The sequence below is a fragment of the Muntiacus reevesi genome, chromosome 4, assembly GCF_963930625.1.
Source record: "Muntiacus reevesi chromosome 4, mMunRee1.1, whole genome shotgun sequence".
NCBI classification, from domain to species: Eukaryota; Metazoa; Chordata; class Mammalia; order Artiodactyla; family Cervidae; genus Muntiacus; species Muntiacus reevesi.
The window spans coordinates 57,812,188-57,828,031 of NC_089252.1; the positions used below are offsets into that span (position 1 = coordinate 57,812,188).

General features: G+C 48.9%; 1 protein-coding gene across 3 annotated transcripts in view; it reads left to right on the forward strand.

Moving 5' to 3' along the window:
- Positions 1-15,844, forward strand: part of TNFRSF11A (TNF receptor superfamily member 11a) — a 58,222-nt gene that overhangs the window by 30,696 nt on the left and 11,682 nt on the right. For 2 of the 3 annotated variants that reach the window (XM_065935190.1, XM_065935191.1), the window contains exons 4-9: positions 2,388-2,528; positions 6,152-6,245; positions 7,772-7,863; positions 9,891-10,004; positions 12,634-12,686; positions 14,431-15,154. In XM_065935190.1, coding sequence (XP_065791262.1) covers positions 2,388-2,528; positions 6,152-6,245; positions 7,772-7,863; positions 9,891-10,004; positions 12,634-12,686; positions 14,431-15,154 — 1,218 coding nt within the window. The remainder of the gene's footprint in view (positions 1-2,387; positions 2,529-6,151; positions 6,246-7,771; positions 7,864-9,890; positions 10,005-12,633; positions 12,687-14,430; positions 15,155-15,844) is intronic. The other variant, XM_065935192.1, reaches the window with a different exon arrangement.

The window sequence follows — 15,844 nt, forward strand, 5'->3', positions numbered from 1 at the left end:
TGCCTTCTAAGCAGGAGACGGGGGTCCCATCCCTGAGTCAGAAAGACCCCTGAGAAGGAAGTGGCAACCCAAGCCAGTATTCTTGCCTGGGAAATCCCATGAACGGGGGAGCCTGGTGGGCTGCAGTGTGTGGGGTCACAAAGAGTCGGACACTCCTCAACAACAAACCACCACCACAGAGTTTGAGTGGGAGACTGGAATTCAAGTTTTCAGAATGACTCTTGTCCATGTGTGTTGCAGACATTAGGTCCACCTTTATGCAAGTTGGTTGTGGTGCGTCACAGCTGACCTGGGCTTTGGAGAGTGGACCCCGAAGGCAGAGGGCCCTCTGGTCCCCCAGGCTCTGGTCTGGAAAGAAGGGGGACAGGAGACACTGCTTCCCTGCAGTTACAGCACCAGACAGTGAACTGGGGCTCGCTTCTGGTTGGTTTACCAGTTTCCTCTGGAGCTCTGCCCTTGGCAGTCCAGGCTGCTGCAGCAGAATACCACAGACTCGGTCGCTGAAATGGCAGATACGTACTCCTCACAGCTCTGAAGGCTGGAAGTCCGAGATCAGGGTGCCAGCATGGTCCGCTTCTTCACGAGGGCCCTGTCGTTGGCTCCAGGACAGCCACTTTCTTGCGTCCTCAGGTGCTGGAGAGCAGAGAGAGTGAAAGCACCTTTTCTGCTGTCTTATTATAAAGGCACTAATCCCATTCAGGGCGGCTCCACCTCATAACCTAATCACCTCCCAAAGCCCCCACCTCCACTGCCATCGCACTGAAGGGGGTGAGGACTTCAACATAAGAATTTTCAGGGGACACAAACATCAATCCATAACTAACACTGGTAAGTATTAAGGGATAAACAGTACAAGGGCTGTTTGGACAATCCAGGATAGATGAGGTTGTGTAGCGGTAGGAGGTCTGTTTTAAATAATGTTACTGTGCTGTTCTGTGTGTATGTGTGTGCAGTTGGTTCCTGTTATTCACTGTGCATGCATCGCTAAGTCGCTCATCCGGTTCCAGCTCTCGGTGACCCCATGGACTGTAGCCCACTCTCTCCATGGAATTCTCCAGGCAAGAATACTGGCATGGGTTGCTATTCCCTTCTCTAAGGGATTTTCCAACCCAGGGATTGAACCCAGGTCTCCCCTATTGAAGGTAGATTCTTTTACCACCTGAGCCACTGGGGAAGTCTGTTATTCAGGACAGTTAAGTTCTATAAAGTCATCACAAACACTGAGTTAGCAAATACTTCCCCTGGGTGGGTAAACATGACCTAGATTTGTGCCTGTTTTTTGTGTAAAGACACCTTATTTAAGAAATATTTTGATGCATTAACAGTGTCACCATAAACAACACTTAACACAGTTTATCTAACATACGGATTTTCTCTGGAAGACACATCACTGCATTCCTCGAAACACTCGGCAACAGTTCAGCCCTAGGCTGGGGGGGCCGCTTTACAGAAGGAGCTCACCAACAAAACACAGAAATAAAGACCCTAAACAGAACGCAAGGACTCTGGTTTCCAGTGTGAGAGCTGAAACGAAGGCAGCACGACCTCCTCTGCCCTCAGCTGGGGACGTACCAGTCCAGCTGGTGGCTCAAAGTTTTCACTGTTCTGCATGTTTCTGAGAATAACTGCAAAAGCACCAGGAGAATTGATTTGGAGGATACGATTGGATTTTAAGGAGAAGGTGAAATTGCAAGTATGAACCAGCGAATAACGAGGATGAACTGAGCTTGTGAGCATTCACCTCTGTTGCACAAAAACTGGAAAAGGCCAGGAGGTCTGAGAAAAGGAGAGAGCACTGTGCTCGGTGTTGTAAAAGACAGGACGAACGCCTCATCCTGAATTTGGGGGAGAGATTAATTTCCAAGTATGTCGCCAGGCCCAGCCTCTGTGCTTCTCCCACTTGTCTGCTCACACAGGGAGGTCTGTTTTCAAGGAGGCCCTACAGGACCCCAGATGAACCCCCGTCTCCAGAAAACCTATGGGTTTGGATCCCGTCAGCCCTGGTGTTAAGAATGCGTGTCACATCTGAATTTACTAAAAATCAAGGAGCTGTTAAGTCCAGTTTTGCATGAGTCAAAATCGTCAGTACTTAGCAACGCCCTGGGCCTTGGTCTTCCTACTAACATGAAAATTGACTTCTGAAAACGCACAGGTCTCCTAATTGAGAGAGAGAGAGAAAAAAAAAACAACCCACCCCGAGCAGGATGTTTTGGTCCCAGCCCCAGAGCTGTGCGGGGGAACCTGAGGCTTCCCGCATCCTGGCCTCCGGTACTCACCGCGCGCCCCGGGCGGGCGGGCGCCGGGGGTCCGGGAGGTCCGGGGGGCCCAGGGCGGGGGCGGCGGGCGCGAATGGCACGAGGCGGACGGTGTGTCTTTCTCTCCCGCAGGCAAGGCCCTGAGGGCCGTGGAGCCCGGCAACCGGACGGCGTCGCGGCGCTGCGCCTGCATCTCCGGCTACCACTGGAGCGAGGACTGCCACTGCTGCAGCCGCAACGCCGAGTGCGCGCGCGGCTTCGGCGCCCGCCCCGGTACGCGCGGCCGGGCGGGGCCTCCCGGGGAGCTCCCCCGTGTGCGGGACCCCCGCGCCTGCGGCCTCTAGGGACCCCTCGGGCGCTCCCCCGTGTGTGGGACCCCCGCGCCTGCGGCCCCTCGGGGCCCCTCGGGCGCTCCCCCGTGTGCGGGACCCCCGCGCCTGCGGCCTCTCGGGGCGCTCCCCTGCGCCGTCACGCTCGGCCGGTGCGGGGGCGCGGGAGACGAGGGTCCTGGGAGGCCGAGGGTCCCGCGGGAGGAGGCGAGGGTCCCCGGAGGCCGATGAGGGTCCCCGGAGGCCGAGCGCAGGGTGCGCGCCAGCAGGACGCGTGAGAGCTCAGCGCCCAACCCCAGGCTCCTGCGAAACCTTCCCATCCCCATTTAGGGGGAAACAGGATCAGGCAGGGGTCCCCCAGGTTTTTTTTTTAGAACTTTAGAACCCTCTTAGAAGAATTTTGCAAAGCCGTGTGCGTCCAGTCAAAATTTTTAATCGACATCTAAGCATTTTTATTACAAATTTCAAGAGTTGCTAAGGACTTAGTTTCCAGGGACTTAGTCCGTAACACTTTATAACATTTTCAGTGGGTTCTGAACCCCTAGCAGTTGGATACCCATCACCATCCGTGTAAAACGGTAGCTATCAGAGGCCTTCCCTGGAGGTGCAGTGGTTAAGACTCCGCGTCCAGCGCAGGGGACGTGGGTTTGACCCCTGATCGGGGAACTAAGGTCCTACATGTCCCAGGGTGTGGCCAAAATTTTTTTAAATGAAAAAATAAAATTGCAATGATCGTCTCTAACTGTTGGAAACTCTATGTGGCTCTTTTTCTCTCGTTTGATTTGTATCCACTTCACCTTCCCCGCAGAGTTTCATCGTAATATATTTTTAGGCTCAGAGGGTTTTTACTAATTACTTTTTCATACTCTCTCACATTTTAAAAATGCACCTATTTGAAAGTTTAATTTTCTTTTCTTTTTGGTTGCACCAGGCTCCTTGCAGGGCCTTGGTTCCCCCCCCCAGGAACCAACCCCCCCCTCCCCCCTTCATCCCCTCTCCCTGCAGTGAAAGCTCTGAGTTCTAACCAATCACTAGACCGCTAGGGAATACCATGAAGTTTTAATTTTTAAAAATTTCTTGTGACTCAAGCTTTTAAGGTTAAAACATTTCTCTGGACTGACTTGTTCTACAGTGGTTATTATACAGTTGGTCCAAAAGATGAATGACTATATTATATTTTGCTATACTAATAGTTATAAAAGTAAAGCCTGAGTTGGGAGAATTAAAATATTATTCCTTTCATTTCATATTGAGGAAAATTGGCATCACAGAGTCTTACTAAGTCAGCCCTGATTATCATTTAAACCAGACAGGCTTTCTCTTGGGAAAAGTCGGACTTGACTTTTTGTTTACTGAAACAAATCTCATGACAGCCTACTCCCTTCTGAATCCTGGTTCTAAGATATAAGTGAGATTCAGGGCCTTTCATGCAGCTTGTTAAACTGCATGGAAGAAGGTGCTGGTCCCTTTCTGCTTTTTTCTTTTCTGGTCCTTGTCTTCTCTGCTTTGCCCCTTTGGAATGCAATAGGTGAAGGGTAGAGACAGTGACGTGGATGCATGAAAATCTCACCCCTGCATCACAATATATTTGAACTCAGAACAAGTCAACCTGATTCCAGTTACCACTTTTATGTTGTCACACCCTTGCCCTTAATGGATGTTAGTCACTCAGTTGTGTCTGACTGTTTGTGACCCCATGGACTGTAGCCCGCCAGGCTCCTCTGTCCATGCAATTCTCCAGGCAAGAATACTGGCGTGAGTAGCCATTCCCTTTTCCAGGGAATCTTCCTGACCCAGGGATCGAACTGGGATCTCCTGCATTGCCCGTGATTTCTTTATGTTTGAGCCGTGGGGGAAGCCCTGATAGATGGACAGCGAGAGACAAGCGCTCTGAACGAAGGCGCTTTCTGTCACCAATCTTTTGACTTGTTGCTTTGTTTGGCACCTCAGAAGTTTGGCTCCACGGTAGAATTTGGAGTAGGTATGAAGTGTGCCTTCTTTTCTAAGTGGGAGTAGTGTGATTGTGAAAGAGAAAAAAAGGAGAAACTGCAGATGCCCCAGCAGTTCAGGGCAGACGCGAGAGTCAAGTGTACAGAAGTCAGCGCCTGTCAAGCTCTTTGTGCCTTGCAGCCCCTTAGGAAGTCACTTTGTTTTTAAGGGTTACTCTTCTAGAGTGTGACTATCATTTTAAAAGCTGTTTGAATTCATCTGAGTGCCTAGATGTTAACTGTACCTTTGCTGATATCGTTTCAAGGCAAATCTAATTGCTAGAATAAGGAATGAGTACGCTACTTATTGGGGCTTCCCCGGGGCCTCACACGGCGAAGAATCCGCCTGCAATGCAGGAGATCCAGGTTTGATCTCTGGGGTCGAGAAGATCCCCTGGAGGAGGGCTTGGCAACCCGCTCTAGGACTCTTGCCTAGAGAATCCCACAGACAGGAGCCTGGCGGGCTACAGTCCATGGGGTCTCAAAGAGTTGGACACGACTGAAATGACTTGGCACCCATGCACACCTGCTATGTATTGAGCAATTGCAAAAACCAAGGGTGTACTTCCCACTTGACTTTGGACAGAGAAAATGTAATTCCTTATTTTTGCATTTTATTCATGAAGATAAACCACAGAAGTGCTACTAATTTCAAGAGTAATTTGTGGTTTTGGCACAAGACAATTTCTTATTATGATAGCACATGGTAGCCAGTGTCCGTCTTTATCGGAACCATCACAGGGTCCCCGTGTGTCGGCTGCAGTAAAAGGAACAGACAGGAAATCTGAGACGTTTCCTAGTTTGATCATATAGTTTATGAGGAATGTGAGAGAGGCGAAGATAGCTTACTAACCAGGGTAATTCCTGCTTTGAGGGCTCTGGGTCCAACATCCATCCCATCACTTGCGTTTTTGTAAGTAGGGTTTTATTGGGACACAGCCAATGTGCTTTTATACATTGTCTGTGACAGCTTTCACGCTGCAAGTAGTTTGCAGAGAGCAGAGGGCCTCATAAGCCTAAGATATTTATCATATGGCCCTTTACAGAAAACAACTGTTATTGCCGACCCTGGTTTAAGAGGAGACCCATAGTGTAGCGTGGGTTTTGTTTTTGAAGTTGGTCAATACTCTGATACTTAAACTGGTAAGATTATTGATCAGAAGGGGTCAGGGCAAGAAGTTTCCTTTCAAAGTAGTTAATGGGCTACCATTCTCTGTACCGAAGCCGGGTGAGGGGGACAGGAGAGAACAGACTTGGCTGAAAGGAAACAGACAGCAGCTCCCTGGCCGGGAAACGAAGGATGGGTGCCTAGGACAGCAGCTCTGACGGCAGAGGCCGTGGACCGGAGAGGCAGACCGGATTCAGGTCCGGCCTTCGCGTCCCGACTCTGCGCCTGGGACCCCTGGACGTGCTGCTGTCTCGTGCTGGGGGATCTCGGGCCCCCTGAAGCCTGGGGGGTTCTTCCGCCAGCGGCCTCGGGGGTCCAGGGTGGCGGGGGTACGCCGGGGGGCCCCTCCTGGCCGATCTCTAAGTGTCCCCGTCTGTCCTGTGTTCTCTTGTCCGTCGGTCTTTCTGACAGTGCAGCTCAACAAGGACACGGTGTGTGAGCCCTGCCCCACAGGCTACTTCTCCAACACCACTTCCGCCACGGACACGTGCAGGCCCTGGACCAAGTGAGTGACGGCGAGGGAATCAAGGGCGTCTTGATTTGAAAGAGCTCCACCTCCGCTGTCTCGTCTGTTGTGAAAACAGAGTGATGCAATTTGGGGAGGCTTCCTCGGGAAGCGAGTTTCACAGCAGACACGGTCTGTCAGCTGGGTGTGAGGGACAGAAACCCCTGCAGCCTGTCCTCGGATGGGTGGCAGGGGCCTGTACCACTGCAGAGTCAGCCTGACTGGAGCTTGGATTACAGCTGCAGCTGCTTTCCCCCTTCTCTACCTTTATTTAGTTGCTCATGATGCTTATTATCACTCACCAGTCTGTTTGCCCAGATTCCCAGCATCACTGGCTTATTTGTGCAAAGATGTGTGTGTGTGTGTGTGTGCGCGCATTGTATATGTGCATATAGAAGCCTCCTGCTTAAATAAATGTTTACACACTTGGGTTTTTTCCCCACATAATATATCCTGAAGAAAACGCACTCCACATTAACTGATTACGTCTTTGTGGCTTCTAACCACACAGTGTGTCGTCATGGAGATGTACCATAATTTATTTAACAAGTTCCCTTGTTGTTCAGACTTTGCGACCCCATGGACTGCAGCACGTCAGGCTTCACTATCTCCTGGAGCTTGCTCAAACTCATGTCCGTTGAGTCGGTGATGTCATCCAACCATCTCGTCCTCTGTTGTCTTCTTCTCATGCCTTCAGTCTTTCCCAGCATCAGGGTCTTTTCCAATCAGTCAGTTCTTCTCATCAGGTGGCCAAAGTATTGAAGCTTCAGCTTCAGCACCAGTCCTTCCAATGAATATTCAGGGTTGATCTCCTTTAGGATGGACTGGTTTGATTTCCTTGCAGTCCAAGGGACTCTGGAGTCTTTTCTAGCACCACAGTTTGAAAGCATCAATTCTTCAGCCCTAAGCCTTATTTATGGTCCAACTCTCACAAGCTCCCTATTCTAGTCGTTTAAGTCGTTTCCAGTTTTTTCCAGTGATAAATAAATCTGTAATGTATCATCTCGCCTGTATACTCTCTCACACTTATGTGAGCAAAGTTGTAGTGAAATTCCTGGATCCTTTCACTGCATGCCTGTTGTTGAATACTCATAATCAATGTCATGATCCTTTCAGTTCCCAATAAATTAATTCTCGTTAAATATTTATTGTCAGATCCACCTATCCAGGTTTTATTTTGAAAAAGATTTTCTGTGTTTTCAACTTCGAAAGGGTATTCATTTCAACTTCGAAAGTTTATCACTTAGCCGTGGTAATTGGATTTGGAATCTTCTTTACTAAACACACCGGTCTGCCGTCTCGGACCACGCTCCAAGAGCAGATGTCAGCAACGGCAGTAGTCACTTTCACTCATCTCTCTGCCCACCTTAGTGTGTGTGGACAGGCACCGGGGATTCAAACGTGCAGGAAGACCTTGGTTCCTCTCCTGAATGAGCTTGCAGTCTAATGGGGTAGAATCTTTTATAGCTTTTTTTTTTAAAATAAGGACATGAAACCAAAGGACTTACGTACCTTTCTCTTCACAGCTGCACCATTCTCGGAGAGAGAGAAGTGCGTCGCGGAACCGATGAATCAGATGTGGTTTGTAGTCCTCTCCCACCTGCAGATCCACCAAGTGGTATGTTTAATAGAAAAGGTTGGTTGGGTAGGTGTGCCCCAGTCTAGTCAGTTCTAGATTTCTCTCGAATTACATGCTGTATCCAGAGGCAGCCGTCTCTCCCTTTTCATCTCATCCTATCGTGGTCCCTGGAGAAGGGAATGGCAGCCCACTCCGGTATCCTTGCCTGGAAATCCCCATGGACAGAGGAGCCTGGCGGGCTGCAGTCCATGGGGTTTCAAAGCGTTGGAGACGACTGGGCAGCTTCCTATCCATGCTCAGCTCAGTATTTCATTTTATCAGTGTTGTTTAGTTGATGATTTTCTACTGTGGAATGGATAACCAATACTTTATTCATATATACCCCCCAAAAAAGAAAGAAAATTGAGGTGCAAATATAAATTTAAATGCCCAAATATGGTAAGGTAGTGGTTATCACAGCAGGATATCTATGGGAGATCTTGGTCACCAACCAGAGTCAGCGACTTGGTAGAATACAATTACCATTATTTCTGGAACATTTGGAGGATCCAGTCAACCTCAAGTACGGTTTCAGTGACCAACAGAAAGCGGGCAGTGATTGTGGAAGCTGCCTGCCCAGGGGAGTGAGATGCTGTGGAGGCGGGCCCAGGTATCTCAGCCAGGAGGAGCTTCCCAACGAGGCAGGAGCACCCCGGCTGCAGAGCTATGTTGGCGAACACGGACTAAGAAAAGCAAGGCTGCAGCTCAGACATTTGAGCAAACAGGAGGGCATCAGAGCTTCCAGATAGGAAATTACATAGAGCAACATTTTTTTTCCATTTATTTTTATTATTTGGAGGCTAATTACTTTACAATATTATAGTGGTTTTTGCCATACATTGACATGAATCAGCCATGAATTTACATCTGTTCCCCATCCTGAACCCCCCTCCCACCTCCCTCCCCATCCCATCCCTCTGGGTCATCCCAGTGCACCAGCCCCAAGCACTTGTCTCATGCATCCATCCTGGACTGGCGATCTGTTTCACACTTGATAATATACATGTCTCAATGCTATTCTCTCAGATCATCCCACCCTCACCTTCTCCCAGAGTGCAAAAACCTGTTCTATACATCTGTGTCTCTTTTTCTGTCTTGCATATAGGGTTATCGTTACCATCTTTCTAAATTCCATATATATGTGTTAGTATACTGTATTGGTGTTTATCTTTCTGGCTTACTTCACTCTGTATAATGGGCTCCAGTTTCATCCATCTCATTAGAACTGATTCAAGTGTATTTCTTTTTAATGGCTGAGTAATATTCCATTGTGTATATGGACCACAGCTTCCTTATCCATTTGTCTGCTGATGAGCATCTAGGTTGCTTCCATGTCCTGGCTATTATAAACAGAGAGCAGCATTTTAAAAAGACCATTCTGAAGAGATTGTTAAAGATAACCAAGGGAATTAAAAATTGTCTTAAAAAAGACAGAAGGAAAAGAAAGGCCAGAGCCTCAGAAACCAGGTCGTGTAAACCAAGAGTTTATAATATAAAGGTACTAGCATTTAAATGAGCAGGTGGGATGAACAAGATGGTTGAGCCCACACGTGTTGTAGATGAAGTGCCTGAAACGCTCTGCGGGATGGCTGTGGTTCTGTTCTCCTGGCCAGCAAAACCCTGGTGCCATGTGGTTATTTGGAAGGAGCTATGATAAGAGGCTCCCTTTTGCCTCCAGAGCCCGTCCACCTGGAGAGTGAGGTGTTCTGTAGGTGAGCAAAGGTGGAGCTGGATGGTGCGGTCAGGCCGATTAGGGTTGTTCTAGAGTGCAAGCATCTAAAGGCGGTCCTGGGCTGGCCCCCCTCGGGGCGAAGGCAGTCGGCGGCTTGGCCTATGTTTTTGACCTCACCCTTTCCGATGGGAGCTCCCCTCCACAAGCCCACAGTCCGCCTTGGGTCCCTTCCTGCCTCTTTTATTCCATACCAACATCCTTGATTCTAGGATTTAGTTGAATCCTGTTATGTTTTTGAGAAAGAGTAAAAACGAACAGTAGCCAATGCCGTTTTTCCCGTTTTCTTCCCACACAGAACCGCAGATTTACCTGCCCAGTTTGGTTATTCTGCTCCTCTTCATGTCTGTGGCTTTAGTAGCTGCCGTCATCCTCGGTGTTTACTACAGGAGGAAAGGGAAAGTGCTGACAGGTACCGTGTCCGTGGGGGGCTCTGAACACGAGTCTTAGAGCAAACCGATGCATCTCCAGGGGTGTGCTTTGAAGATACGAACATCGCCCTCTGACTGCCTCTTTTGATCTGTTTAAACTAAGGTGAAACACACCTTATACCTAATTCATTGTTCTCTAGCAAAACAAACAAACAAAAATCCATTGTTCTTGTTTATGAATAAGAAATATATTTATTTATCCTAGGTGCAGGAAACGGATAAATATTGTAAAGATTATGTATATCAGATATACAGGGGTTGCATGTAACCTAGAATACATTTTTAATTACATAATTAATTAAAACAATATGTTCAGGTAAATGGCAGATGGAAAGTTTTGACTGAGGGGTTACCTTGAGAAGTGAATTTAAAATTCTGAAAATAAGTTGTCTTATATTCAGTAAGATGCAGGTGCTCATTCTTAGATGAATAATCAAGTGTCATCTTGTTTATTGGGAATGATTTTCCACCAAAATATTGTTTGGTAGTATCTTTTAACATCATATCCTGTTTGACTTTTATGCTCCAAAGCTAAAACAGCATGATTTTTAAGAAAGGTTTCTTAAACTACTAACCATCACTAGGTTCCCATCACTAGTGCCCCTGATTCATTTACCTTTTTGTTTTAAACTGGAGAACAGCCTATTAACAATGTTGTGATAATTACCGGTGGGCAGCAAAGGGGCTCAGCCACACGTGTACTTTTGAAGCACCTGTGGTCTCACCGTCCTTCCCCATTTTCAGCTGCTCGCTTGTTTATTGCATCTGCCTTTGCTGTGGTTCCATCAGCTCTCCCACCGTCACATCCATAGACTTCACAAAACCCTGCATATCTTACTGTTCCCATTAACATTCCAATACCTAACGTAACCCTGGGCAATCAAAAGACTAACAGAAGAGGGCAGATGTGATTGAAGATGCCAAGCGTTAAGCAGAGAGCGAAGGGGAGACATTGGACTTCCCTTTTTTAAAAGTCTCTTCCCTGTTGAATATTGTTATTCAATGCAGCTTCACCTCCGCAGCATCGGACCTGGAGATTTGAATAATGCATGTTCAGAGATGCTGACGGATTGCTGGCTCATTGAGTCATGTTTTCATGAGATAAACAGACTTCTGGTGTTTAATTCTTTAGTTTTTGTCTCTGTCATAATCTCTTCTGGCCATAGCTTACGAATGCCAAGGGCAGTGGGCCTGCCAGTCAGTGAGTCGGGATGTGTGACTGTCTGCTTCCTCTTCATCCCTTCAGCTCTGGTCACCAGTGGCTGGACAGGCACTTGTCCTCATGGAGAAGGCTTCGCAGTGGGCAAGGCAGGCGTTTTGCCCAGAGTGAGGCTGAGTGTGGAAAGGGGGGTACAGAGCTTCAGGTGACAGTTGTTTGTCCAGCTTTGTGGTCAGCCAGGGCCTCCCAGGGGAGCTAAGATCTGAAAGACAGGTTGGATTGCACTAGCCCTAGGGGAGACAGGAGAATTGCATCTTTGGAGGGAGCAGGGCGAGCTGGGGGAGGGGGGGTTGGAAAGTTAGTGCAGCTGGAGCAGAGAATGAGAACCAGGGTGAAATGAGCCTGGAAAGGGAGGCACGCCCTGGTGGTGCAGCCTGGCAGGTGCAAAGGAGGGTGCTCCCATCCTGAGCAGAGGGAAGGAAACCAGTCCTGTGGGGTTAATAATTGGCTATTTGACTAATTAAAACAAATTCAGGGGTACAGTAGGAGTGGATGCAGACCCACCAGTAAGGAGGGCTTTTGCAATCCTCTAAGAGAGAGATTATCATGAGTTATCAGTAATCACTGCAGATGGTGACTGCAGCCATGAAATTAAAAGACGCTTACTCCTTGGAAGGAAAGTTATGACCAACCTAGACAGCATAGTAAAAAGCAGAGACATTACTTTGTCAACAAAGGTCCATGTAGTCAAGGCTATGGTTTTTCCAGTAGTCATGTATGGATGTGAGTTGGACTATAAAGAAAGCTGAGCGCTGAAGAATTGATGCTTTTGAACTGTGGTGTTGGAGAAGACTCTTGAGAGTCCCTTGGACTGCAAGGAGATCCAACCAGTCCATCCTAAAGGAAATCAGTCCTGGGTGTTCATTGGAAGGACTAATGCTGAAGCTGAAACTCCAATACTTTGGCCACCTGATGCGAAAAGCTGACTCATTTGAAAAGACTCTGGTGCTTGGAAAGATTGAGGGCAGGAGGAGAAGGGGACGACAGAGGACGAGATGGTTGGATGGCATCAACAACTCAATGGACATGAGTTTGTGTAAACTCCGGGAGTTGGTGATGGACAGGGAGGCCTGGTGTGCTGCAGTTCATGGAATCGCAAAGAGTTGGACACAAGTGAGCGACAGAACTGAAGACTGAACGAGCTTTTTGGCCAACCCAATGTTCAACTTTACATAGATCAAAAAGTTCTTTTTTGATAAGAAGAGGAAGATGCCTTCGTAGTCTTTAAATTGATTGATTTTCTTTATGTTTTCACTCTCAGGATCTTTTACTCACAGATTTGCAGACAAGTGTGTTTAAAGTTAGTATTGAACTGACATAGAGGTCAATAATACTGAATTAGAACTGGGAAATAATAATATGAAGCCCTTATCTTTACTTTGTTTTTCTAGCTAATTTGTGGCACTGGGTCAATGAGGCTTGCGGCCGCCTAAATGGAAATAAGGTAAATTTAAAAGTCTAAAGTGCCTCCTTTAAATACTGTTAATAATTTGGGGAAATTCCCTGGTGGTTCAGTGGTTGGGACTCTGTGCTTCCACTGCAGGAGGCTTGGGTTTGACCCCTGGTACCCATGGAGGGTGTAGGTTGCTATAGCTATTATTAGTCAAATGTTGAGCCAAATTGTGACTGAGTAAGGGGGTGGGGCCTCGAATCCCAGGACTGACCCCAATCCTAAATGCTGTTTTCTTTGCATTTCCTTCTGTTTCGGTCATCTCTGTGCCCTTGTATTATTTACATTATTATTTTAGTACCAACCTCGACTGCCCAGGACAGACCCCTAGGAGAGAAGAGTGGTCACATTCCTTTCCTTTGTAGTTATTTTGGTGGCTTTTAATTTGGGTGTGACTTCAGCATTGTAGGAGAGCAGTGAGAGTCGTATGAAAAACTTCGTCATGCCCTCTACTCAGAGCCAGCAACTGTCTATATTTTCACGATGATTTATTATCTGACCTCCATATGTGTGTCTGGGCTTCCCAGGTGCTGCTAATGGTGAAGACCCTGCCTGCCAGTGCAGGAGGCTTAGGAGATGCGGGTTCAGTCCCTGGGTCAGGAAGATCCCCTGGAGGAGGGCACAGCAACCCACTCCAGTATTCTTGCCTGGAGAATCCCATGGACAGAGGAGCCTGGCGGGCCACAGTCCATGGGGTCACAAAGAGTCGGACACGGCTGAGCGACTGAACACAGCAGCAGCACGTGTGTCTATGCGTGTGTATATTTTTTTCTCTGGAATCTTTTCAGAGTGGCAGACATCATGCTCCTCCATCCTTAAATACTCCCATGTGAGTTTCATCAGAACAAGGACATTCTCTTATGTAATTATAGTACATTTATCAGAATCAGAAAACTTAGCAGTGGTGCAATACTATTATATAATTTACATTTGATCTTACGATTTCAGGAATTATCCCATTATATGCTTTTTAGATCTAGTTTCTTAGGTATTCTGTTGTTAGTCACTCAGTCATGTTTGACTCTTTTCCATGCCATGAACTGTAACCAGCCAGGTTTCTCTGTCCATGGGATCCTCCAGGCAAGAGTACAGGAGTGGGTTGCCATGCCCTTCTCCAGGGAATCTTCCCAAGCTCGACTCTCCTGCATTGCTGCTGGATTCTTTCCTACCTGAGTCACCACCCTGAATTCACACTATTGCTCTAATTCCGGTCCCAGCACTCACTGCAGGATTCATTGTACTCTTTCCTTATCTATGCTTCAATCTTCCCTTCTCCGGTAGCAGGACACCCCGCGATTCTCAATATATTTACTCATTTACTCAATTCCAGAATACACAAACAGTAGTTTCAGAATTACTAAGCCATACCACAGCAAAAAACAAAGTTGCTAACTAGAATTCTTTATTTGTTTATGGGCCTTTTAAAAAATGGAGATTGCGAGCACAGGCGACATCCAGGGTCCTGAAATTACTTGGGTTAGCTCCCTCCCTTGCTTGGATGTAAACCCGCCGCCCCCTTGGAAATGCAGTTCGATTCATCTGTTTCTGGTTGGGCTCTATTTGAGGGTTCCCCCCACCCCCTAATCTTCAATAACCCAAATAAAGCGCAGCAGTGAGCATTCCATCTGTACGTACTATGGTGGGAATGATTACCATAAACACCGTTCTCAGCCGCGTTGAGCAGAGCCACGTTCTAACGCTGGTGTTGACGCTCTGCCTTCTGAATTTAAATCGGCAGGAGTCCGCAGGCAACAGTTTCAGCTGCACTCACGCGGAGGCCGGCAGTGCAGGCGAAGTCTGTGAGGGTGTCCTCCTGCTGACCCTGGAACAGAAGGTGTTTCCTGAAGACGCGTGCCGTCCGGGGCCGGGGGGCGCGTGCACAGCGGCCTGTGCGCCCCGGGGAGATGCCGAGATGCTCTCCTTGGTCAGCGAGATCGAGGGGGGCCCCTTCAGGCCAGTGCCCACGGAGGACGAGTACACCGACAGGCCCCTCCGGACCGCAGACTCCGTGGCGGTCCTCACCCCGCCGGGAGGCCGGTCGCCCTTCCCCGAGCCCCTGGAGGTGGGCGAGAACGACAGCTTCAGCCAGTGCTTCACGGGGACGGACAGCCTGGGGGGCTCCGAGAGCGCCCACCTCCCCGCGCCCCGCTGCAGGACTGCGTGGAGCCCCGCGTCCCCCGAGCAGCCCTCGCGCGGAGAAGCGGGCGGCGGCCGGTGTCCGCACTGGGCGGCCGGCGCGCGCTCTGCCGACGGCTGTGCAGGCTGCGGGGACCCGGCTGGGGGGCGCCCGGCGGCCGCACTGGGGATGCCCCCGAGTGGACCCTTGCCCCAGTGCGCCTACGGCATGGGCCTCCCGCCCGCAACAGAGCCGGCCGAGGCGGGGGGCCAGCCCCCGGACGGGGCCGCCGCCGAGCTTCCCGGCCCAGCGAGGGGCAGCCCGGGTGACCAGTCGCCCGCCTCAGGTAAGTGACCGCAGGCTCTCCCGCCGGCACAAAGGCCTGGCCCCGTCCGGGCTCGGTGGGCAGGGATGCACAGCGGGGAACACCCACTCCTGCTTTCTCCAGAGAAGCCCCTGCTGGGTGGGTTTCCGTTCACTCCGCACGTCGGGTTTGTGGACTGTACCCTCTCTCCCTGCGGGCCATCTCTCTTGGTTTACACGTGTCTCGTGCCCTTTTGCCTTCGGGCTCCTCACGATGCGGTTAGACCTAAAATCTCAGCATTGAGCCCTGAAGACAGTGTCAACATTGACCTCGGGACTGGTTGAAGTCAAGGCATTCCCTCAGATTTCTGGATTTGGGTGTGGTTTTTTTTTTTTTTTTTTTCCTAAAGCAACCTAGGCCTCAAATCCCACCCCAAAAAACTCACAAATTTCAGGACAACAGACAAAATTGTCTAGTTAATCCTTCAGTCATGAGTGTTTATTGAGGGTAGTTCCTTGATTCTGGACCAAATTAATGAGGCAGTAGCTATCCTTTGATGCTTTTTAGAAGCAGCCTCTTTTGTAGTCACTGCATATAGGATGTATCTATGCAACCAGGAGGACGTTTTTACAATTTAAAATCATGATGGAGATTTATTGCTGCCCCACTGCTTGAGCACGAATGACCCACCAGTTGTAATATTATAGCTTCTTTCTGCGAAGGTAAAACACG